At 43.6% G+C, this 25966-nt stretch overlaps 2 protein-coding genes and 1 long non-coding RNA gene across 6 annotated transcripts in view; 1 reads left to right on the top strand and 2 right to left on the bottom strand.

The window, feature by feature from the left end:
- The window catches only part of ZNF654 (zinc finger protein 654), a 63569-nt gene extending 47309 nt beyond the window's left edge, over positions 1–16260 (bottom strand). Inside the window, exon 1 of one of the 2 annotated variants that reach the window (XM_075908696.2) lies at positions 16067–16260. In XM_075908696.2, coding sequence (XP_075764811.1) covers positions 16067–16198 — 132 coding nt within the window. In that variant the 5' untranslated portion in view covers positions 16199–16260. The remainder of the gene's footprint in view (positions 1–16066) is intronic. The other variant, XM_075908689.2, reaches the window with a different exon arrangement.
- Positions 16261–16633: 373 nt separating this feature from the next.
- CGGBP1 (CGG triplet repeat binding protein 1) lies at positions 16634–20382 on the top strand. 3 transcript variants are annotated; one of them, XM_075908717.2, is made up of 2 exons: positions 16634–16831; positions 17788–20382. In XM_075908717.2, exon 2 carries the CDS (start codon positions 17799–17801, stop codon positions 18300–18302), a length of 504 nt encoding a protein of 167 aa, XP_075764832.1. In that variant the 5' UTR covers positions 16634–16831; positions 17788–17798; the 3' UTR covers positions 18303–20382. The 3 variants fall into 3 exon arrangements, with proteins under 3 accessions (XP_075764832.1, XP_075764821.1, XP_075764843.1); XM_075908706.2 differs by having other exon boundaries at positions 16636–16831; positions 17783–20382; XM_075908728.2 differs by lacking the exon at positions 16634–16831 and adding an exon at positions 16968–17198 and having other exon boundaries at positions 17783–20382.
- A 354-nt stretch (positions 20383–20736) lies between these two features.
- Positions 20737–25966, bottom strand: part of LOC142819906 (uncharacterized) — a 97782-nt gene continuing 92552 nt past the window's right edge. Inside the window, exon 3 of the long non-coding RNA XR_012897589.2 lies at positions 20737–24256. This is a non-coding gene — a long non-coding RNA (uncharacterized LOC142819906). The remainder of the gene's footprint in view (positions 24257–25966) is intronic.

Genomic DNA, 25966 nt, shown 5'->3' with positions numbered 1-25966 from the left:
ACATTTCAGAACAGAGCATCTCCGGACCAGCAGCCATGCAGCACCCTTAAGGCAGGCTGGGCTTCCTGCCTGCAGTAGCCCCGAAACGTTTAAAACCGCAGACTGCTCCCTCTATGGGGCACTCAGCTCCAAGAAGGGGGAAAAGGCATACGCTGACCCCATCCGCTAAGCCTCTCTCTCAGTTCCTACTGGAAAGTTGTTTCCAGCCAATAGGAGCTGAGAGATTGGCTGGGTCAGTTCCTATTGGCCGGTTGTTCCCGGCCAATAGGAGCGGAGGATTAGACTGGGGGGCAGGAAGAACACATGAAGCCTCTCCCTCTCTCCAGAGGAGAAAGCCACATGGAAAAGTTCTCTGCTTAAAGCAGCAGCAGCCGTGTGCCCCAGGGTCCCGGCAGAATGATCCATGAGCTGGACCCAGTGGCTTGGCAGGCCAGATGTGACCCGTGAGGTGTAACTTGCCAGCCCCTGTTACAACACCAAGTAGTAATAATGAGTAATACAAATAATTTCAGTAACCAATTCTACAGCAGGGGGACAAGGATAATACACAATAGTGTTCTCATTTACCGGTGTTTACAATTATGCTGTTGAGGGGAAAAAAAAAAAAGTATTTCAAATTATAATGGATAATTTAAGACTTGATTTACTTTATTTTTATAGCCTAAAATAAAAAAAGTTCAATTTCCTTATAAATTTTCACTTATGCCCTCACTGCTATCTTCAGGAATTAAGAAATAGTATTGTAAAAATTCCGACTCAGCAGGCAGTATAGGTCAAGTTCTAATCCTAAACACAGAAGCCTCAATTAAGAGTTAATGCTACTGAAGTCAATGGTAATATTCCACATCAACACTAATCTTTAATGGAAAAAAGAGTGTTCTAAGTTATCTTGTAAGGTAAGCTTAACATAAAAAAAGAGGCAGTAATATCTGATGGGGCCCAGTAAATTCAAGATTCAGAATACTGTGATTATTCTGAACCAGTAATTCAAAGTTTTGCTGGGTTTTTTATTTTTTATATGTAATTTGTTTTCTGTATATCTTATTCTGTGCTGCAGCTGCAATTCTTTCTGACAGTGACATTATTTTAACCTGCTATTCTACATATAAAGAACTAGATGTTCCGGTTAATCAATTTCTCATTTGCCAGTTAAAATAAGACACTCCTTTTATTGTTGAAAACAAGTGTAGTTATAGGCCATTCCGAAGAAAACAAATTATACAACTGGATGGATGCAGACCCTAAAGGCATAAAAAAAAAATATGGCTTGCTTTTTTTTAAGCTATCCATATGTGTATTGGCAGGAATATTTTTCTTGGATCAAAGTTAAGTTTTTTTCAGTGAAAACGAATTTGGATTTCAATAGTAGTGGCATTCTAGCTGTATGAAAGAGTAAAATAATTTCTCTCCTTACCATATTAAACTTCTCTCAGGCTGAGTTTGGATTATTTAGGGAAGGAGCTGCTGAAATTTTTGTAAAGTTCACTACTATATACACAGAGTAACTGATTTTACCAAGATTACTCCAAATCAAACAAGATTGCAATGAGATTGCCAGTTTCTAAAGGGTGAAACATTTTGCTATCCCTTAGTTTGTTTTGACAAATATCATAGAGAGTAAAATAAATGCACTATCCATTACAGACCCTCCCTTCTAGATGTACATAATTCACCTAACATTAATTCAGAGACAAACTTTGCTAGGATGCAATTAGTTATACAAACAACCAAATAATATAAAGAAAGAACTCTGACAAACTTAAAAAAAAAAAACCCGAGAAACTTCAATTTAAAAGACATTTCAAGCCATGCCAACATTCTACACATGCATACTTGTGACTCCACTAATAACTATATCTCTGCCCACTAGAATTATTCTGGTAAGTAAACGTTAGCCCCACCCCAGCATTTAAAGGCACACCGTGAAGAAGAAAATTCACTCTACGTCATTATTTCTAGTTTTATTTGTATTTTATGTGTTTGAGAGAACTTTGTGTATAGCCAGTTTCACATTTCTCCTGTAAAAGCAGTTTTTTGTTTGTATACATCCTTCCAAGAGCAATAGAAAAAAATAAATATTTTTGGATGATAAAAACATGACCACAAATATTTGCAGGGAGAGTCTGAGATTCTACTTTGACTACTTTTTAGATATAAAATACATCTTCACTACAATTCATGTTGTACAACATCGAAGTATGGTAAATTGACAAACTTTTTTTTTTTTTTTAAATAATCACTAAAAATAGCTAGAGGGCTGTGCCTCCTGCTCATTATGTTGTCCAAGCCCCTTTTCTCTGGGGGTAGGCATGTCTAGCTCTCCCCAGGGCCGCAACAGCCAGTCTCTTCCCACCCACCACGGCTGCCAGGGAGGGGACAGCTGGAGCTGCCCAAGCCTCAGTATTTCATCCCCCGCCCCTGGTGACAGCCAGTCCTGGCCTATCGCCCGCCTTCCCCCCCACCGGCTTCATGCCTGCCCATTCCCACCCCTGGCCGGAGCCAGCACCAGCCTCTTACCTACCTCCATCCCTCGAGCTACCACTCTTGGCCACAACCAGCCCTGGCCTCTCAGTCCCCCACCTCTCCCAAAGCACAAGCCGCAATCTCTCTGCCCCCCTCCAGCTGCCGGAGGAGGGCTGGAGCAGAGCTAGCCACAGCAGCTAGGGTTCTCCCCAGGCTGCTGTGGAGGGATGGGGAGGGCCAGCCAGGTCAGAGGTGTGGTGCTCAGGATGCGAGTGGGTGGGGCTTCTTCCTGTGGAAGTCACTCTGTCGTCCTGCGGGAAAAGTTTTTGTATAGATACACAGAGAGAAAATTATCTAAATGTGCACTACCTTCTTCAGGTTCTCAAACAATTCTGTCGCTGCCAGTGAAATCTTAAAAGACAAATATATGGGGCTCAACCACATAATCTAAGTAATGGTTATATAGAAACATTTGCTTCAGAAAACTGTATTACAGGTTTACAGGAGCGGTCAACAAGGCGCTCCCTGTCGACCAATCCGCGTCTTGACTTATGCGCTGTGCCGACCATCAGCTGAGCCGGCACAGCGTGGCGGCCATTTTTATTTTAATGAAGCCGGGGATATTTAAATCCCCACTTCATTGACTGTCGGGTAGCCTATTTTACATGCCTCTGTCGGTAGAGGCATGTAATCTAGACATACCCTTAGATTCTCCAGTGTAAATGCAGATAGAGCTTCTAGTTTTAATATAAACCAGCTTCCAACTGTCCAAAAGCCAACTGTTAGTCCCTTAGCATTAGGCTACAGATGTAAAAGACTAGGTAATCCTTCTCTGAGCATTCACATACAGAATGCATAACTGTACATTAACAGGCAAATTATCGATATCTACCAAAACAAAACAAAAATGGATTTTCCTGATATAAGGTGAGAAAAATTTGTTTCCGTGTGCTAGCATTAAATATTAGTTTTATTAGCACCACCAAAAACGATTTACTTCTTGAGAGTTTTGAATTTGAATCCATAATTTGTCAGCCCTTCTCAAAAATCTAAAGCCTAGAATTTCACACTTATAAGAGCTGGTTGATAACCATTAAAATATTTTACATTAACAACTTATGATAATTATGCCCTGATGATTCGTCATTAACGTAGCTCCCCTGAAACTGTGCATGTACTTAGGCAATTTGATGTACTACACATTGAGTAGTAGGGGTATAAAATACCAGTTAATCAGTTAACTGGTTAAACATTAGGTTGACGTAACGTTTAACTAGTTAACTGACTAAGGGAGAATCCAGTCCCCCAGCCTTTGGGACTAGAATTATAGAATACTAAAACTGGAAGGGACTTCAAGAGGCCATCAAATCCAGTCCCCTATCCTCAGAGCAGGACCAAGCATCATCTAGAGCAGTGTTTCTCAATCTTTTTTTTTTTTAAATCAGGTACCCCTTTCAAAAAAATTATGAGTACCCCCAGTACCTACAGTTCTCAGCGATACAATTTTTTTTCCTACTACAGTAAAACTCCGATGGTCTGGCATCTGACAGTCCGGCACTCCTGATGGTCCGGCACCATCAGGAACCCGGAAGTGCTCCGGGCAGCCGGACCATTGGAGCTGCTCTGCCCCCAGCTTCCCCGATTCAGCCGCTGCTAAAACTGACCAGGGCTGAATCCGGGAAGCAGGGAGCAGAACAGCTGGAGTGCTGCCGGGTAGGTCCAGTAGCGCTGCCCCTCGGGGCTGCGGGACCAACCCAGCAGCACCCCAGCTGTCCCGGATTCAGCCACTGCTGAAATTGACCAGCGGCTGACTCAAGGAAGCCCGAGAGAGCTGCTCTGCCCCAGCTTCCTGGAATCAGCCGCTGGTCAGTTTCAGCAGCAGCTGACGTGGGTACACCTGGGACAGAACAGCTGGGGTGCTGCTGGATTGGTCCCCGCAGCGCCGAGGTTTGGCGCTACCAGACCAACCTAGCAGCGCCCCAGCTGCTCTGTCCCAGGCATCCTGATTCAGCTGCTGCTGAAACTGACCAGGGCTGACTCCAGGAAGCCCGGGGTAGAGCAGCTCTGCCTCTGGCTTTCTGAAGTCAGCCGCTGATAAGTTTCAGCAGCAGCTGACTTGGGGAAAACTGGGGCAGAGCAGCTGGGGTGCTGACGGGTTGGTCTCGCTGCGCCAAGGGTCTGAAACTGACCAGCAGCGGCTGAATCGGGGACTCCTGGGGCAGAGCCGGACTATCAGAAGGGAGGGCTATGAGGGGGTCTGGGGTAGCATCCGCCCACCCCACCCCAGACCCCTCATAGCCCCCCCTTCTGAGAGTGCGGCATATCTGATAATCCGGCACCCCCTGGGTCCTAAAGGTGCCGGATTATCAGAAGTTTACTGTATTTCAACACATTTGTTTAAACAACTTAATTGTAGCTGGGCAGCTGATGAAATTTTTGGGTGTAAAAAGTACAAAAATAATAAAATGCTGTAAAACAACACAAAAATTCAGTTTTCTCCAAGTTTCAGTTGTGTTGATGGACTCCTCCAGACCTCTCTCAAGTACTCCTAAGGGTACTCGTACCACTAGTTGAGAAACACTGATCTAGATGATCCCTGATAGATGTCTGTCTAATCTCATCTTAAAACCAGAAACTGACAGACTCGAGCACAATTTGAACTCTCAATCCCTGGTTTACAAGGTCAATGCTCTAACCCGTCAACTATGGAACCTTGCCAAGGTTGTGTCAAGAGTGGAATTTCAACCCTCAACTGCTTTTTTTGGAAACCAGAACACCCCAGTAACAGAAACATAGCATACTGAATCCAGCGCCTTAAAGCCATCGGCCATCCTGACAGTGAACCCCGCCCCCCACACCCCGCTGGAGCAGCCCCTATTCAGGGCAGGTTCTCTGCGGGACTGGAGCAACCCTATGCCCGAAGCAGGCTGGGAGCTGCTCCAGCCTCCACCCATTATCCGGTACCGGCAAACATTACCTGTTTAGAGTGATGCTTACTGGTTAACTTTTCACATTCCTATTGGATAGTGAGCGTTACCACACACATGAACTCTTTCTGCAGGAGAACTCTCTCTTTGTAGCAGAGGAAGTCAGATCTGGGTCTCATTTTCCTCCAATACCAGCAGTCATTGCTGCTCCTGGCCCGGGAGAAAAGCTCTCAATTGCTGGTTCTCCTACTTAAGGAGATGCAGCTCCCTTCCTCCAGCAGCCACTGCTGCATGTCCTGGCTGAAGGGGAAAAACGGGTGAGCTGTAGTGACAGAAGTGCTTTCAAGACTTGTTTCCATTACTGGGGGACTGCAGTGATCAATCCACATCTAGTGAAAACCCACTAAATCAACAACTGATCACTCTGCCCTTGACTCCAGTACTCCAGCAAAACAAATGCCCTTACTCATCTTGGCAGCAGATTTTTTCCTGTTGATCCAACTCCATGTCAACCTTACAGTAAATAGATCTAAGCAAGGTTGTGAGTTACAGTATTAACAGAACTAAATTGTATCATTTGTATCAACTTTTCCCTCTACTGCAGATCTGCCCTGAGGTTTGATTAACTGCTTCCCATTAGACCTTCAGGCAAGAGGAGTCAAATTTTAAGCTTCACCAGTTGTGGTACAAAGAATGTTAAAATGTGGGTATCAGGCTAATTGTATAGTTGATATACTGTGTCTTGACTATACGATTAGTCGATAGGACCACTCTGCAAAGTCTCAGCAGGGATAGCTCCAGGAGCCAGCTGGAGCCGGCTCTGTAAGCCAGCTGTACTGCGGCTCTGGGGAGCAGACAGCACCCTGGAGATCGTGCTGGGGGGGAACTGGCTTTTAAGATGGCTCCCTCCAGCACAGGCTCCTGTCATCCCCACTTGCTGCCTCTCAGCAGAGGGAACACGGGGGTCTGCTTGAGTCCCCAATGGCCTTTGCTCCCTGTGTGCTTATGCTTTTGAAATGAACATTTCAAAGGCTTAAGCAGCCATAGTGGGGGCTGGTGTGAGAGGGGACTACCTGAGTCCCTGCTTAGGCTGTTTCCCCCCACACCTCCATGGAGATGGTGCTGGGGGGAGCCGGCTTAAAAGCCGGCTCCCCACAGCAGCCTCACTCTGACAAAAGCAGCAAGGGAAGGAGGGGGAGGGGGAAGTGACTAATAGAATCACTACTCAACTATCTGATAAACATATGCTTATCAGATACTCTACTAGTTTCTTGCACCCCTATGTGCAGTGCTCAACAAACCATTGATTCTACTCGCCCATGGCAAGTAGATTTCAGCCAGTCACTCCGTGTGCCCCATTCACCGGCGCTGCGTGCATGCGCGCGCAGTGTTAGTCTGGCGCGTGCATGGTGCCAGGCTAGCGAGCAGTCCTCGCCGTGGTTTGTCAAGCCCTGCCTAAGCGAAATAAATAAAGGGTAAAGCTCCCAGTGCCACCATTACAGTACAGAGGAAGAATACAAAATATTAGCATAGGGGTAGTGTATTTTTTGTCAAAACTAAATTTCACGAGCAAGATACAGTCAAGGTCCAGACTCCCACTCCAGCTCTCCTGCTTTCACCACCCACGCCTTCCCTCAAGTAACCCAATTGCCTGCTGGCTTCCCTACCCAGCGAGTAAGAAGACCCTATTTCTCTAAATTGAAAAGAGGATGCTTGATGCTCGCATAAGCTGCCTGATTTTTCCTGCCCCACAATTCCTCTGTGTCCTGACTGAGCCTAACAGCAGAGATGAAGGTAGGGGAGAAGAGATGGATACGTGCTGCGATCTGGGCAGCAAAGCAGAAGGTGAGTGTGTCAGAACTTCTGAGCTCAGTGCTAACTAGTAAAGCAATTGGACTATGATCCAGCTAGTGGTAGGATGCCCCTTCGGGAACTGGGATAGAAAAAGTGCAAGGAGACGGCCCCAGCTAGCAGGCGGGACGAAGAAGATTCCAGATACCAGCCCTCGGGGATGTGGGGGAGGCTGGGATGTGGCTAAAATAGGTGACTGGAGGTCGAGTGGAAAGGTAAGAAACCAGTTGGGGCAAGAGGGAGGGACTGAAGCGGGTTCTGAGAACTGGGCCTGAAAGATGGAGAGTGGGGAGGACACAAGGCCAGGGTGGGGGATTCCAGGGACCTCTCGGAAGTAGGGGCTTATGATTAGTAATGGGGACCGCAAAACTAGCACATGGGGGGGAGGTTCTGGGGATCTCTCAGGAGCAGGGAGCATAAGGCCAAAGTGAGGGATATAAAGTTGCCCAGTACAACCCAGGGCCCACACGGCACAGTTCAATTGCCCAGCTGACCTTGCTGCCTCCAAGGAAAGCAGACAAGAGGTTGAATTACGGTGAGCACATGGCCTCCCTGGCTGGAGGGAACATGTGTAGTACAGACAGATAAGGCTGCGTGCATGCGTGCATGCGCAGACACCCTCCTGCATTCTTTCCAGCTTACCCTCTTCCTCCACAACTGTGCTGCTGCCAGTGGGGTTGAGGCTGCACAAGAAGATGCCTGGGGACACACCACGCTTCACAGTCTAGCCCAATCACTGGCCCCCTGCTGGGGAGGAGACAGTCAGCCAGCAGCAGACACACTTCCAGTCAAAGTTTGGCCTCCGCCCATGTGGTCACCTGAGAAGCATCTGGCAGTCCAGATTTGGCCTACAGTTAGTTCTGCACCACTCCGACTCCGTCCCCTGATAAGCACCTGGTGGGGTGGAGAGGACAAACACACATTTTCTGACCTTGCTCCTCGACCTCACTTCCCAGTAGGAGCACCTGGGGGCGGGGCAGAGCACTCCTATAACAGCCATACAAGGCACTGAGACTACTTCCTGCTGCTAAGGTGCAGATGTGAATACACATAAGGGGGGAGCAGATTGTGAATCGGATGCACGTTGTTTCTAGTATTCTGGATGCGGATCCACATTTAAGTCTGCACAAAGCTCTAGGCTTACAGGAAAAATGAAGTAGAGGGTATGGAGGGACTGCAATGAGAGAGAGTAATAGGATAGAGAGAACAACTGAAAGGGAAATTTATAAACAAGGAAAAAAGTGGATATGAACAGTACAGAATGTGAACAAGGATGGGAGGATTGAATTTGGGGAAGCATAAGTAGGAACAAGTGAAACAAGTGAATAACTTGGAATATGAATAGGAAGAATTAAGGGATTATGCTCTCACATACTGTATTAAACCTTTCCAGCATAAAAACATGTTTAGGAATCAGCAGTAACTACAGTTAGGCCAGCTTTCCAGCTAAAATCCCAACAAAAGAGCCAGCCAAACAACTGTGCACAAATGTAGTTCATAGTGATTTTATTTTTCATAATAACAGTGATTTGCACAAGGTATGTATGTATCTGAGCAAGGAGACCAGAGTTCTACTACACTGAGCACCCTCAGCATGTCACTGAATGATTTTTTTTTCCATTTGTAAAACAGGGCTGCTAATGTACACCCAAACTGTCATTGTTTCATGAAGTGGTCATATGAAAAAGAATTTGTAATGAGCATTTTAAAACAAAGTGACAAATCTAAGTGTAGAAGCAAGAATTTGTAAAATTTAAAACAAAAAAAAATCCCTTGAGAATCTTAAACATTTCCCGGAAATGTTTGACACAGGCAGCACTAAAAAAAAGAACATTTATTGTAAGTGGAATGAACTTCATTCCTTTTTACTGACCAACCTAAGAAAAATGCAGTTAGTATGTGAATTACAGTGATAGTTTAGATGAATTTTAATTCAATTGGCTTCCAATAATCTGAGGCATTACACAGAAGCTTATTTGCGTAACAAGATTTAGTACAAATGTATCAGATCCATTCAAAAATAGAATTCAATAATACTTCCAAAATTCACAAAATTGGCTTCTATGGGACATCTACATATGAAAGTCTGAAAACCAGGCCCTACAGAACAAGAAAATCACATTAACCTGAATGGCTATAAGAACTTGAATAGAGTTTGCATGATCAGTCATAATTCAGAGGTTAAACACTTATGAACAACTTTGAAAAAAAAATAAAGGTTGTACTGCCCTTAATCGAGACACCCTGGTCTGGCAACATCCGTAGTCTGTCACAGACCACAAGTATTCCTGGATCACAGAGTGCAGGAAAAAGGAAGTCTGGCGGTAGGACAGGAGCATGTTAGGGGGCACTGGCAACCCAGTGGAGGGAAAAGGGGGAAGGGAAGCACAGGAGGAAGTTCTGGCCCCAGCAGCTGCCAGGGATCTCTGTCCCCAGAGATCCAGCCATGCAGCTCCGGCCCCAGTCGCAGAACCAGGTGGCTGCGGAGCTCTGGCTGTGGAGTTCCGTCCGGGCAAGAGCAGGTCCCACAGTATCTGGAGCAGTGTTTCTGAACCAGTGGTATGAATACCCTTGGGGTACTCAAGAGAAGTCTGGGGGATATGTCAATGCAAATTAAATTTGGAGAAACTGAATTTTTGTTTTAAGTTTTACAGCGTTTTATTATTTTTGTACTTTCTACATCCAAAAATTTAATCGCCTGCCCAGCTATGATTAAGTTGTTTAAACAAATGTGTTGCAACGGTAGACAAAAATTGTGGGTCTGAAAACTGTAGGTACTGAGGATACTTATAATTTTTTAAAGGGGTACTTTATAAAAAAAGATTGAGAAACACTGATCTAGAGAGCCCCATGGGGGGAGCCCTATCCTAGCTTCATCTAGTAAATATCTGAATAAGTTTTGAGCGAGACTTAAAATAAAATGTAGTATCTTTACACAACTATATAGACAACTATATAAACCCAAACACCAAGTACTAGTTATGGTGAACTTAAATGTAAGTTAATGCATATGCTGTAAACTGATCTACAGAGCTCCCTTAACTAAGTCATTAAATAATAGATGAGCTTTCCACAAGTATCTCTTAAGACAGAAAGTATCTCTCTCACATGTATGCACATTAAGTGACCTGAAAAAAAAATTGTCACAGCAACATTGAGTAAAATCAAAATGTTACTATTCACTCCCACGGGCTTACGCACTGAGCTGATAATACATGTCATGGTATTTTTTTAACCATACATGCAGTAAGCTGTCAAGGTATTTCCATTTTTATTTGCATCCATAGTTCATCATTAAGGTGTGTTTTCAAAGCAGCAAACATTGGAAGTACTCTTTTTTTTGGACAGGATAACATCCATAAAGACTCTTGTAACCCTCTAGAGAGTTGCTTTAACCTTTTGCTTTAGTTTATCATTTGTTGGGGGCCACCATTTACTGCCTTGCACCCAGAGGTAATAACCTGCAAATGACTGCTGTCACTGAAACAGAAGTACTCGACAACAAACCATCCGTTAATGACTTCAAATTCTGTATACACTATTACTAGTATTTTAAAAAGCTCTTCCACAATCAGTTAAAAAGGTGCTATTGATGTGCCATGTATAATATATCAAGACGACAGTCATATCCCCCCACATTTCATGAAAACTGGCTTATGAATATGAATAACTCAAAGATGCTGTAGGCAAAATAACCTGTATGACTTTTTAAATATACCTCTGATGAGTAGTATCTTATTTGTGCGCTTCTATCATCTTTGTATGTGACATTAGAAATACGAAGTGTAAACCTGCTTATTAATTTAGAATTTATAGTGAGATCCATTAGTGGTACTTATGAACTTAATGGCCTGGTGGTCAAAATAAACTGTGGATGGTTTGTTTTTCCTGTAAGACCAGATTGTGGTTAGCCCTGCCAGCACCGGATGCTAGAACCCATTCTTGTACTTTTTCATTTAAAGTGAGACGAGTTTGAATGAACACAAAAAATTCTTGACTTGGGCACAACAGATAGAAAGGGGGAAACCAAACAACAGGGAGTTGCCAGACACCAATAGTCCCTCACCAAACAAGATTCCTGCTAGAAATATCTACGACTGAATAGGGGGAAGGCCTGGGCCCAAGCTAGGAGGCTGCCCTAGTTTTTGTACGACATGATTAGAACAATTGTTAGGGTAAAACTTTGCATATAACAAGATAGAAGTTGCTGGTATGTATTATTTTTTGCTTAGTTAATTTGATCCATCTCATCACTTTCAATCACTTAAATCTTACTTTTAGTTTATTATCAAACCCAGTGGAAATAACTGTTACTGGGGGAGGGGGAGCCACGCTGTGCATCTCTTTCATTGATGAAGACAGAAAATCTTACAAGCTTTCTTTGTGTAGTAAAACTTTTAGACAGAGTAAGACTGATTTATTTGGGCTTTCAGACTCTTGAGGGTTGTTTTCTTGGGTTCTATCAAGTACCTATAGCTGAGCGCTCCCAGAGTTGAGTTGGTTCAACATCTGTGTTACTCTGGTAGAAGGCTGTAACCTCAACTCCATGCCTATTTCAGAGATGGTCATTTGCAGCCTGTTCTGATATGCAAAAGTTTTGAATGAAAAACCTTTACTTTTATACAGTAAGAAATTTATAAGTGGCTTTTCTTGAAGTCAGTACATCATACTTTCTTTGTACAGGATAGCTGTCTAGAGGCAACCCTTTACAAGTAATTAATTGCCATAATTTCACTGTTCATTTAGGACCACTCAATTAACTGTCTTATGTTCTTATAGATGTGTTTGTCTTACATTATATTCTAAATATATTCTACAAAGCTTAAAGTGTTAGTTGTATATTCCCTTGTTTTCTAACAATTTGGAATATAAGTAGAGACACGTACCAACATAGAGAGAGCTGTATTTTATACCAATTTAATTGATATGGGTGAATATTACAGTAAGATACACCAGAGTATGGCATAATAGGGTACTAGTGCAGGCTGCCTAATAGGCTGTCTTGGGAGCACTGAGAGGCAGAAGACTGAATACCTTCAGCCACCCAAGACAGTCAGCAATTGCCTATTAATACATAATCTGGATGGCTGAGTGCTACTGAAATATGGCTCATTTACTTCACATTTAACTTATTTTTTTCAAAAGCTTTTAATAATTGTTTGTAGGTTTAAGTAATACACCACCACCACCACCACCACCTTCCCCCCACCCCCGGCTGTAAAAAGTACATCAGAATGAAATAAGTTTCCGTGGTCTTTTTTAAATATCTATTCAATGGAAGCCCATTTACTCTTTCAGCAGCAAATGTTGGTTTCTTTTATAAAAATAAAGTCTCATGGTGTGCAGTCCTCTCCACCTGCACAGATCCTTTGAACCCTGTGGAGCCCCTCAAAGAATCATGACCCACATGTGAGATATTAAGCATCAAACTACAAACTTTGGCACAAGTGCCAGAAACAGCCACCAACTCCTTTGGCAAAAAAATTTTCAGAGAAGGGGACAGTATAAACTGTCACTGTCTACCTCATCCTCCCATTGTCCCAACCCTCCCAAGCTGCACTGATATTCTTTGCCCAACATTCCCCCTCTATTCCATATAAGGGCAGAGATATTTTATGAGTAAGGCGAAGGTTACCAATAAGATCCCAGCTGCAATTCACTGAATGCTGTTGTGCTGATGCACATTTATGACATCATGAACAAATATTAAAACCAATTATGTCATTTTAGAGAATCGAGCTACACAGACACACTAATCTGTTTTTATCCTATTAAAATGAAGGCACTCATATCAAGAGAAGCACTATTTGATACATAACACACGGATATCTTGTCATAACTGCCTCTTCAGGCACCATTTTATATTGAAATTCCAATACAATAAAGCAGACTTCAGAGTAATGCACCTTCAGAGTAATGCACCTGTCTGAATACATGGTACTTCTTTATAATATACCTCTACCATAAAAATCAGTTGCATATATATTCCTCAGGTTGCATAGAAGCATTGTATCTGTACCAAGAATGTTATCTGCTGATGCTTACTCGTACCACCATTCATACTAACTTTTAACCTAATTATTGAAATAGTTACTTGATAATTTGGAAAGAAACAAATAGCTTCCTTTAGCAGTTCAACCTTATCACATCTTTTCTAGCAGTTACCCACACACCTGCTTCTTCTCTTTGACTGAAGTACAGAAACACTGATGTTAATTAAATTCCACATTACTAAAAACTTTCAAAAGGAGAAGTACAACTTTTTTTGGTACAAAAAGGAGGGCAGGGTGTTGCGAAACCTCCCGTCTCTTGTTCAAACTTAATCAGCAGAAGACTCTGATTAGAAGCTTACAGTGTTGTGATGGGTTCTGAGTTAAGTGAAGAGAAAACAGTTTAGAAAAGGAAGCAAATATCTAAATAAGGAAAGTAATACCAAAGTAATATTAACAAGACAATGTTTTAGTGAGATTTAAAGGAGACAACAAATTGAGAAACAATGTTCCTCATTGGAATCTAGAAAAGTATTAACAGGACAACAGTACACCCCAGTGTTCTCATTATTTATTGGTAAGTAGTAATGCTGCATATAGACAGAGGTTGAGCACTTGCATACACTGGCGCTGTCTACACATTGGCATGATTTTGTGCAAAAGCGTATGCTTTTGCGCAAAAACTTGCTGCCTCTCTACACTGGCGGGGAGTGCTTGTGCAAGAACACTGACGTTCTAATGTATGAAATCAGGGCTTCTTGCGCAAGAACTATGATGCTCCCGCTCAGAATAAGCCCTCTTGCACAACTTTTCTTGCGCAAGAGGCCAGTGTAGACAGGCAACATGAATTTCCTGCACAAGAAAGCCAGATGGCTAAAATGGCCATTGGAGCTTTCTTACGCAAGAGAGCGTCTGCACTGGCATGGATGCTCTTGCGCAAAAGCACATCTTTTGTGCAAAAGCACATGCAAGTGTAGACATTCTCTTGCGCAAATACTCAAACGCAAAAACTCTTGTGTTAAACGAGTATTTGCGCAAAATCATGCCAATGTAGACATAGTCTAGGGATACCTGCACCACAGCAAACCTCACTTCAGACAGATATTCTGCACTGAATTATTAATGAAAACTTGCATAGTGACTGAAGGAAAAAAAACTGAATCCTTTCCATTTTCAAATTAGCACTCACCTAACTGGAAAACTGCAGGTAGTTTTTCCTGTATGCTTTAATTGGACATAGAAAAGTAAAGGTCTAGAAAAGTTTTGGAAAAACTTTAGTCAACATAACTGCAGCAAAACCCAATGGTCTGGTGGTTTAAACACTATGTTGGTAATAAAATTGATTATACATCTTTGTATCCAAGTTCCCTCTCTGGTCTTAGCCTCTCAAGTTGCCTATTAATTCATCACCATAAATGGGTGGATTGAGAGATTAGCATATATATCAATATCACCACACCAGCACCTTTTCCTGACATAAAAGGTGCATTATAAAACAAGTTTAACAGGAAAGATTAAAAACTAAACTTCTATACTTGATTATGAAGTATACCATGCCCTGTCAAAATTAACCCACCAATTTAAATCACAACTTGTGTCTGAATATTTACTACTATTGTTGCAAGCAACCGTTAAATTATTATTACTAAATACCTGACAGATCTTTCTGTTTGTACTTTGGAGGCTGCGTATTGGCAGTTCATGTTTACACAAATGTTTGAACAGATATATGGCTGTAAAACCACGACCAAACTATTTTCAACTCATTTGTTATTTTTATTTTACTGCCATAGCACACAGGACTCAAGTTATGGTCTCCAGAGGTGCTTGGTTCCATTCAAACACTGAAAAATTGGGCAATCCCTGAACCAAAGAACTTACACTTTAAATCACAAGACAATGTCAATTTGGTGTCCCATTCAATACAGCAACAGGAAAGCCAATTACTGAAACAAAGTATCTGGCATTCAACAGCTGAGAGAATATTGAAAATTTGGTAAACCACAACCCTCCCTCCAAATCTCCACAGATCTATGTCATAAGTTTAGAAGTGAATCAGTTTCCAAAAAGGTTTTAGGCCAGATAATAGATACTGAAGTGTCACTTAAATAGGACAATTCTTCCTCAATAGGTACCAACTAGTGTCCAATTAAAGCACACAGGAAAAACAATCTGCAGTTTTCCAGTTAATTCGTAGGGAACCTACTTGGAGATCAATGTCAGAAGCAACCCAAACATTAGGAAAAGCGTTAAGAGATACACTGGGAGAAATGTTGCATTTACCCTCGTATTTCCTATTGACAGGCCGTCTCAGAAACCTACTCCACTGCCCCCAGTCACGCAAATGCCACACAACCCATTTGGCACCCCCCCCCCCCCAACGCAGAAGAAAACAACCCAGCACGTGCTGCCACTTCGCGGGCGAGGGGGTGCGCACCCCAACCAGGGCTGTTTGTGGAGACCCCGTTTTCTCCCCACGTCACCCCCCTCCCCGGCATCCGGTCCCCCAACGCAGACACACCCGAGCCCTCACCCCACCCAACCCTCCAGCGCTCAGCGCCCCCCTCCGGCCCCGCCCGCACCGGCGGCAGCCGCGGGAGGAGGCCGCGCACAGAGCGGGGAGAGGGGCCGATCCCGAACGGGGGATGGGAGGGCGAACCCGCGCGGCCCGCTCTGAGGACGGGCCCCCGCCCCCTTGTCGGGCCTGCGGGAGGAAGCGAACCGAGCCGGCCCCAGGAAACCCGCTTCCACCCCCACTCCGCGCGGGAGGGGGGGGGGGGTCGCAGCGGCCTGGGCGGGGGGGGGCGAGAGGAGCGGCCCGGGGGCGGGGCTCACCTGGCAGAAGCGGCGGCAGTAATACTGGCTGCTGAGCGCGGGAGAGACCCCGGCGGGGAGGCGCGGCCCCGCGATGGCCTCTAGCTCCTCCCCGAGCCGCTCCGACTCTTGATCACTCTCGTCTTCCGCCATGCTGCTCCAGCCGCCCTGCGCGTACCGAGCCCCCTCCCCCGCCCCGAAACACCGGATGGCCCGCCTCCTCGCCACCTAGCTCACATCCGGCACCGCCCACCGCCCGCGATCTCACGGGCTACTGAACGTGCCAATCATTTGCTAACGGGCGGGGCAGAGGAAGAGCAGCCAACGACCTCTCACCCTTAACTCCTCCTTTTGCCCCGTCTTCGTTCGCCTGTACTTGATTGGATGAAAGCTACCTTCCTTACTTCGGTTCAGCCTTGTGATTGATGCGAATTGAAGTCAATCAAGCGCAGTAAACTTATTGCCAAGTGGTGATTGGGTCCGGTATCCGTCCATCCCAATGAGCGCCTCCCACCCCCGTATCTAGATTGGCGAAAAGAGCTCTCAATCAGGCACATTATCCCCGCCCCCAAATTTGTCAGTGGAGGGAAGCTGTGCCCATCTTTATACCGTCGAGCAAGGCGACCAGTCCTTCGCATGTTTCTGACTGTGACCAGCTCACTGATTGGAGCAAACGTTGCTAGGTTGCTAAGTCCCGCCTGCCGCGACCGGTTGGGCGGTAGATCGATCTAGCTGGCGGCTGTGCCGCGCCCGCTCGACAGGGGGCGGAGAGCGGAGCCTGCGCTGGTGAGAGGGAGCGGGGGGGGGAAGGGAGAGCTGCGCTCCCAGCCGGGCCGCTTTGTAGGGGACCCGCGGCTGGGGCGTGTAACGGTGCCGGGGGGTGGGAGAAGGGGCGGGGCTGGCCGGGGGGGGGGGGGGTCGTTGTGTGTGTAACCAGGGGTGCGCGGGCGGCTGCACTGGGTGTGTGTGTGGGGGGGGGGGGGGTGTCAGCGAGACCCGTGCCCGGCCCCGACACCTCTCCCCGCCTCCCAGCTCTCTCCAGACCCTGCTTCGGGCTCACGCCCCAGCCCCCCGCTGACAGCTGCTGCACCCCGCTTTTGTAGCAGCGCGCACAACTTCTTGGGCAGGGCCCCTGCAGGCTGAGCGGCGGAAGGTAACACGTGTCTGTGCGTTCATCTCCAGAGAGACATCAGCCTTCAGCTGTCACTTCAGACACCTAGGCTCCACTTTTGCAGTCAGATGGAGGCACGTTGGCTGTTGCCTTCCGTGGGGCCCTATGCAGGGCTAGGGCATGAGAAATGTCTGCCTCAGCAGGAATCACCATTACATAAGGCTACGTGTCTTTTTCTTTATGTAATTTTGCCTCCGCTCATCGCAATTTGTCTGTGGTTCAAGATAAATGCCATGACAGCCAGTTGGTGTAAATACATTTTAAAATAGATAGCTGTAGGGCTTTGTATCTCCCACCGGCTATTAAGGTGCTTATTAAACAAATCTGAGTCGTAACTAAAACTTGCGGGATGTCAGCATTTGCATGGGGTTTTTAAATTAGCTCAGAGTTTTTATATGTAGTTTCTTGAGTACACTTTTCTTTCATTGTCTACCTGACAGTCATAGCTAACATGTACAATGTTTTGCACATAGTTATTTCCAGAGTGAGGAAAATACATTTAGATGCTTAAATGTGGGGCCTAGAAAAGTTGACTTATACGTTTCTCTTGTTTTGTTTTTAATAAGCTTAGTGAAAACAACAATGGAGCGATTTGGAGTGAAAGCTACTCCTTCTCGTAATCGTTCTAAGACGGCTTTGTATGTGACCCCTCGGGATCGTGTAACGGAGTTTGGGAGTGAACTGTATGAAGATGAAGGAAAATTATTCTGTACTTCCTGCAATGTCGTCCTGAATCACGTTCGCAAGTCTGCAATCAATGACCATCTCAAGTCTAAAACTCATACTAAGCGGAAGGCAGAGTTTGAAGAGCAGAGCGTCAGAAAAAAGCAGAGGACTCTGACTGCTTCTCTTCAGTGCAACAGTGCTTCTCAGACAGAGAAAATCAGTGTCATTCAGGACTTTGTAAAGATGTGTCTGGAAGCTAACATCCCACTTGAGAAAGCTGACCATCCATCAGTGCGGGCTTTCCTATCTCGCCATGTGAAGAATGGTAGTTCCATTCCAAAATCAGACCAGCTAAGGAAAACGTACTTGCCTGATGGATATGAGAATGAGAACCAGCTCCTCAGTGCAGAAGACTGTTGAGAAGAAGACTATTTTCAGAGTGGATTATTAAAGTTACATATTGATGGTGTGGTTTATTTTTATATTCATGCATACACAGTGTTATATATTAGTGTTACAGCTTTTTTATTACTGTAAAAATTACAGTCTATCACTAAAATTAGTGATGTACCACAGACTCTTGATAGCTCTGCTGTAGCGTTTATATCCACCATGAATCAGAACCCATTTTCAAGGTAAGGAACATTGTATTGCTGACTGTGTAAAGACCAGCCCTAAACTGTGACATTAACACTTAGGATGGAGGACTTTTCCTGCCAATTCAATCACCAAATGACATCTTCATTACACAAGGAATGACAAAACAGCAGGAATTACTACAGTAGAGCTATGGACCATTTTTGTCCTATATTACATTTCTATCAATGACCAGAAACAAGTCCTGTACCGTTAGAGTGAAAAAACCTATATAATGGCCAAAAACATTGTAACCTGCCCACAGAAGCAAATTTCAACTGCTAGTAGATCTTGACTTGTACCTGACAACATGGAGACTTAGATCTTTTTTAAAACACTTTTATCCTATCTAACGTAATTGTGGATAGTCTCATCTATCTAAATACCTAATTATGAGTTCATTTTTATCTTACAGCAAGGAGTGCCATGGGTTTGTTATTCATTGCATAATACAAAAAGCAGTTTCTAATCTCAGTTTTAAATTTGCTGTCTTGCAATTTCAGTGTGTCACCTTATAGTAAGCTGTTAAGCTAGTGTCTGTGCAAAGTGCCTTGTGCAGCTGCTGGCCTATAAAACACATGCTCAATCAGAGTCCCTAATATAGTTTGCTGCGGGTTTTCCTAGCGTAAGTGAGGAAACAAAACATCTTATTTTCAATCTGTTAGCTAAAGACTAGGGCCCAGCTAGAACTAACCAGCCCACGTCGTTCAAGAGATCTACTTGAGAATGGGATCAGTTAAGCTCTTGCACTTATACCCTGTTCCTGGGTCTTGTGCTTGTAGCAGACTGAGTGACATAAATGTGGTTTAAATGTGAGGTAAGCGTACCAAAAAGGATGCAATGGTAGAATAAGTACAGTCTGGGTTACAGTTCCATTTCCAAGCCAATGCTATGCTTGCTGGATCTTTAAAAAGTGAATTATTTCAGTAATCTGTATGTGTGTGTCTAAACTGCATTCATGGTACCATTTTCACATCTTTTTGGAGAATTGAGTGTTATGCCTACAATAAGTATGGTGGGAGCCCTCAACTTTAGCCTCCTAGAAAGCTCTTGGGTGAGGAGAGAGAATTTTGTGCAGAGGCAAGTAACACAACTGACTTTTCTGCATGCTACTCCTGGACTGTGAAATGATGAGGTGCCGATCATTTCCTAGGCAGTGCAGCATTTCCTTTCTTACCATAAAGGTAGAGACATAAGTATGCTCTCTTTCATGTTTGGCTCCTATTTTGCTGCTTATTCCCTTTTTTGTTGTTGTTTTCCCTAACTTTTTCTCATTTTTCTTTATTTTGGAGTGCTGACAGTAGTGTTCACTAATGGTGCTTATAGGTATAGTTGTAGAAGGATGCAGACCTTGGTTGGTTGCTTTATGCAACTCTCAGTAGTGTGAAACACACATCAGCTTGAGGAAGAAAGGAAAGAATTTAATGCTGACTGTTTTTATGCAATCTTCAAGGACTTGTCAGATTAATGGCTCATAACAGATTGTACTAACACAATTTAGTTATTTCTTCCTTTGCAATTGATTGTGTGCTGTGCAAGGTGTATTCGTATAGAAACAATAAACTAAATGAATAACATGCAGGCAATTTGTTGCGCTGGTACTGAACCCCATTGCAGCTGCAGAGGTTCAGCACAGTTTTCAATACCAATTGCTGCCTTAGGATTTCTCCTGATCTTGGATGTCTCAGTTTGCCTTAACAAATGTGATTAGCTGTGGGATGTGCTTGTTGCAGCTTAAGATCATGCATTGTTTAGGGCTGGTATTGTTTCCTATAAATCCTCTTGGGTATGTCTACACTACCCTCCTAGTTCGAACTAGGAGGGTAATGTAGGCATACCGCACTTGCAAATGAAGCCCGGGATTTGAATTTCCCGGGCTTCATTTGCATAAGCGGGGCGCCGCCATTTTTAAAACCCCGCTGGTTCGAACCCCATGCAGCGCGGCTACACGGGGCATGAACTAGGTAGCTCAAACTAGGCTTCCTAGTTCGAACTACCATTACTCCTCGTGGAATGAGGAGTAACGGTAGTTTGAACTAGGAAGCCTAGTTCGAGCTACCTAGTTCGTGCCCCGTGTAGCCGCGCTGCATGGGGTTCGAACCAGCGGGGTTTTAAAAATGGCCGCGCCCCGCTTATGCAAATGAAGCCCGGGAAATTCAAATCCCGGGCTTCATTTGCAAGTGCGGTATGCCTACATTACCCCGCTAGTTCGAACTAGCAGGGTAGTGTAGACATACCCCTTAAGACACATGAATATAAGTTACCAATAGCATTTTCTATCTTAAAAATGATAGTATTATTCTGTGACAGCTTCTCGTGTCAATGGAGTAATACTACTTGTACCTCATTATTCAAAGATAGGCATCTTTGAATTAGTTTTCTACTCCATCCTTACAGTTGTAGTTGGATCACAAAAAACAGTTGAAAGTATTGAGAAAAGAGCTGAAATATGAATTATTGACGTCAGCTTTGTATTAAAATAAAGAATTTGTTGTACAGACTAATGGAACAAAAAAGGCCATTTCAAGTCTTGTGTTAGAAGAAACAATGTGAGGGACAACTTTGGTAAATGCATTGTTTTTCACGTATCTAAGGGTGCATCTACACAGCACTGTAACTTGAAATAAGATACGCAACTTGAGCGATGCAAATTGCGTATCTTATTTCGATGCTATTTCAAAATAGCTTATTTCATCATTTGGCGCTGTCTATACTGCTCCAAATTTCAAAATAAAGCACTATTCCGAAATCTCTCTTATTCCTCGTAGAATGAGGTTTACAGGGATGTCAGAATAGCGAGCACAAACTAACAGGCTTTCTGTGAAGACATAGGATAGCTTTTTCAGGATACTCTGGTATCCCAAAATAGCAGTGCAGTGTAGACGTATCTTAAGAGATTACTATAATGGAAAATAAAGCATTAGCAATATTATTAAGATATAAAGTGTATCAGGCTTTTAAAACATTGTACTTGTCTATATAAAGGGATACAAATCTAAAATTAGACTTCAGTTTACAAGTTCGATGTAATTCTTCACAAGCTTTCTAGAATACTCCAGTGCCAATTTTTCTTTTTTAATGAAAAGTCAGTGCTAGGAGCACAGCTTTTGTAACAAAGTTTATGGCTGTACGGATATATTGGTGTTATTACGTTTTAAGAAAGTTTCCCAAATAATTGAAATACTGTGGTTGATAGAAATAATAAATTGACATGTTAAATACAAGGCACATACAGTCTGAGAGATAATGAAGACTTCATAGTGAAACCTTTCTCAAGCTTCACTGTAGCTGTACTAGTGCAAAAATTATAATATTTTTTCTCTCTTGATTAAACTTTGTTTCAGAAATAGCAGACATTGCTCTTTTATGGCAAGTATTAATAAACAAAGCATTTAAAAGTACAAATGGCATTCCAGGAAAATTTGATTCTAGAAAAAGAGTGACAGGCAAGTGATGAGTTAATTTATTCTGCTTATGTAATTCTAATCATACTACAAAATGTGGATTCTATTTTAACCAAACTGTCTATAAGACATGCACAGTAGTTTTCTTTTAAAATGCAAAATCCCAGATATCATCTGCACACTTTTGTCATGTCCAGATAAGATTTTTGCCCTTGTCTAATAATACTTGATTGGGTGGGGGACAAATTTCATACAAAATTTCAGCTGGAACTCATTCCTAAATCTGTATCCCAAGAATTCAGTATTTAATGACATTTTAAAATCCCATGGGTGTTCCTTACTTCTGCAGAAAAACATTCTTTTCACAAATGCTTCCTGAAAAAAGAGATCTTGGTGGGATGGTAAAAACTTCTATTTTCCAATTTCCTCCAATGTGGTGGCATTCTGGATCTGCTGTAAATGGCTTTGCCACTATTAAAATGTTTGATGGTTGTAGTTGGGTTTTTTAACCTTGTAAATAGGCTAGATTAACTATTTGGCAGCTGAAAACTATTTTGTAATACTTTTTGAAATCTGGCTTTTAGAAATGTAAGAAAGTGGACAAAACCAATACTCCATGTTTCACACTCGTTTGTGTGTTTATGTACCAGGGTTTTTTGTTTGTTTGTTTCTTTTTTGTTTTTTTGTAGTTTGTGGCAGTTTGTGAATTACCGGAACACAAGAGATGTAAGTGACTAGTTGCCTATCTGATAAACCTATGCTTATCGAGTAGTCACTTGTCTGGGGGGCATGGGAGGCAGAGGCATAGCGGGGACTGGGAATGAGCCTAGTGACTCTAAATACATTTAAAAATCAGAGGCGCAGCTTCTGGGACCGAGTGTGAGCTGGGACAGCTTATTCCGAGCTCATACTCAGTCCACCCGCTGCACCTCTTCCTTTTAAACGTATTAAGAGCTTGGTGGCTTTTAATACATTTAAAGGGTAGAACCGCAGCAGGATTAGCTCCTGGGCCGGGAGCTAACCACGCTTTACAGTTTCTACCATTATCGACTAATCGAGTAGTCTATGGAAATTCCATTGACTACTCAATTAGCTGGTTAAATACAATTTAACATCCCTACAGGATACAACAAATAAAGTTATTGATATTTTTTTAGTTCTAATTAATTATTTTAAAAGCATTTTGAAGCCTGTAATTTGACTAGTCACTAGTTCGTAGAAATCATGAAACATTTCACAGAAGGAGAAAGGTTTTTCAATTGAGAGAGAGAGACTTGGTATTGCAAAGTATGGGGCATTGTCATGTCAGAAAAATTCATTAGCCTGAAAAAGATTGTTTTAGTCTGCGTTTATTTTATTTTACTGATTCTATGGAACTGAACAGTAAAGCACTCCAGCCCTGGTTTGTTGGTTTATTGACTAGTTTTCAGAGTGGCTCTGGAAGTCTGGCAGTGAGATATATTCCTCAGTTATTCTGTTCACTTTGTACTCTTTGCTAACTCATTCCCTCAAGCATGTAACTGAGCACTCATTATCTTTGTAAGATGTTAAAGTTGTGTGTTGAACTCAATACATTTTTTAACCAAAAATAAAAAGTTGATATTACCACCTGTTTCAATGAACTGTTACATATGATATTCTTGAGTCACAGAAAGCTTGTGGTGATTACTAAAGAGGTCCTCCTATCACTGTTGTTATTACTGAAGATTATAAGGCTTTTTTCACAAGTGGATGTTCAAGGAGAAAGGATAGCCCAGTGACTAGAGTGCTAACCTAAAACCAGGCAATTGCAGATCTGGGTCCAATTCCCTGCTGTGCATCAAACTTCCTCTGTAATGTTGGACAAGTCACCCACCTAGTTTTGCCATGCCTCCTACACAGATATAACATAGCAATAATGGGTGTTGAGGGGATAACTGCATTTAAAAGTAAGAAGTGGTCAGATAACTTGGTAATGGGCCTTAGCAATAGTTCTTGGTTTCTGTAAAACAAATACATATAAACTGCATTATCTTATAAAAATTCATCATGTATAATGCTACTTATAAAGATACAAAAATAAATATAGAACAAACCAGAATAACTAGATGCATAAGTATTTCCAGGGATAATAAAATATTCTTGTTCAAGTGATGTTCCCGTGGGTGCGCCACACTTGTGTCAGGCTCATCCTGGCACCACAGATCGGAGACTTTGAGAGCAGTAATCGGGCAGGCTGCGCATGTGTGAGCAGAGAGCGGCGCTACTGCCTTTGAAGTAGAATGCGCAGCCTGCTTCTCCTCAGTTCCTTCTTCGCCGACAGACAGAGCTCAGTTCTGTCCTCCTCAGCATACTCTGCAGGACAAAGCAGACCCATCTTATCAGCTTAGATAGTCCTGAGGCACTAAACTGGACTACCTTCTTTTTACACAGAAAACAAAAACAAACAAACAAATAAGCCACTGCCACCAGCTTTTACCACCGTGCAGTAGCAAGCCACAGCAAGCAAACAAAAGAAAGGAAACAGAAACCAGCGACCCACAAGCAGTCTCAGCTGCTTGTACAGCTATAAATAGCTTCTGGAAGACATGCCAGACTCTCCTAAGAAGAAAAGATGCAGCAAATGCTGAGAATTTATGCCAGCCTCTGATACCCACTGTGAATGTATAATCTGTTGGGGGACACACATATACCTCAGAAATGTGTCCATTGCCATAGCCTCACAACCAGATCTTGCAAAGAAAGTGAGCTCACAGTGCGCATGCAGTCTATGGATAGAGCCCTTATCAAAGGAGCAATAAGGGCTTGAGCGTAACTTCTTCTCAGGGCAAACATCCAAGCCCTTCTCCTCAGAGAACATGCTCAAGAAACTAGATCTTCACCAGCCAGCTCTCTCCCCTCAAGAATTAGCAACGGAGATGAGCCAGGCACTTCAGGCACAGCAAAGTCTCAAGCCTCCTCAATAACGGGCTCAAAGATGCACTTGAAACAGCCCTCAAAATCAGCTACCACAAAAAAGGCACCTAGCAAGGGCCCTGTGGTGACAGAGGCACCACTGGCATTAAGGGTACCTGGCTCACCACAGGCACACTCAAGATCCCCAGCACATTGCCAGCCTATGGCACAACATTCGCTTGTGGCACAGAAAACCAATAGGGCTAGCTCCAGCTGCATTACCAACATCCCCCATGGCACACTGATTGGCATTACTATGATACTCATCGCAGCCAATGGTTCCCCTGTCATTACTGGGCACCACGACACACTTCCACTACAACACCTACACCTGCACAAAGATCACTGCCCTCCATGCACTCAGATGCATCACATTCCCCATCTAAGAGGAGAGTCCAAACAGGAGGACTCTGTATTGAAAGTGGTCTGAGGCTACTGTGAATCGTAGGAAGCACCTGTGTGCAGGGTGTATTGTGAGGTGAAAATATGCATCTTGAAGGTCGAGGGCTGTGAACCAGTCCCCCCTGTCCAGTGCTGGAATTATTGTGGCAAGCGTGACCATTTTGAAGCATTGCCTGCAAAGATATTTGTTTAATTGGTGCAGGTCCAAGATAGGTCTTCAACCTCCTGTTCTCTTTTCAGTAAGAAAGTAGTTCAAATAAAACCCCCTCCCTTGTTATTTTTCAGGGTCCCACTCTATGGCTCCTATTTTAAAAAGGTGTAAAACCTCCTGGTGGAGCAGAGTCTTGTGAGAGGGATCCCTAAAGAGGGAAGGAGAGGGTGGGGAGGTTGGAGGAATAGCCGTGAAAGGGTTAGAATAACCATGGCTGATGATTTCTAGGACCCACCAGTCTGTAGTGATTGCTCCCCACTGATCGTAGAAGGGGCGCAAGCGGTGGTGAAATATATTGTGCTCACCTTTTACTGTAACTGGGGGGAGGTCGGGCAGACCCCTTAACCAGATTTTCAAACTTGCTGCCTCGAGGCCTGGGTTTGAGAAGAGCGGTTGTTTGAGGCTCTCTTTTGTTGGTTTCGAGGTCTGAAGTGGTTTTGCTCAAAGGGTCGGTATTGGTGTTGTCTAGTGAATATTGTGCCCCTTTGATAGGGTGC

Source organism: Pelodiscus sinensis, chromosome 1 (assembly GCF_052426305.1).
Source record: "Pelodiscus sinensis isolate ZL-2025 chromosome 1, ASM5242630v1, whole genome shotgun sequence".
NCBI classification, from domain to species: domain Eukaryota; kingdom Metazoa; phylum Chordata; order Testudines; family Trionychidae; genus Pelodiscus; species Pelodiscus sinensis.
Note: the sequence above shows the minus strand (reverse complement) of the source record. Positions and strands in the feature narration are given on the sequence as shown.

Excerpts from the sequence above, each read along its gene's own strand:
- CGGBP1 (XM_075908717.2), top strand. The coding sequence starts at position 17,799 with ATGGAGCGATTTGGAGTGAAAGCTACTCCTTCTCGTAATCGTTCTAAG.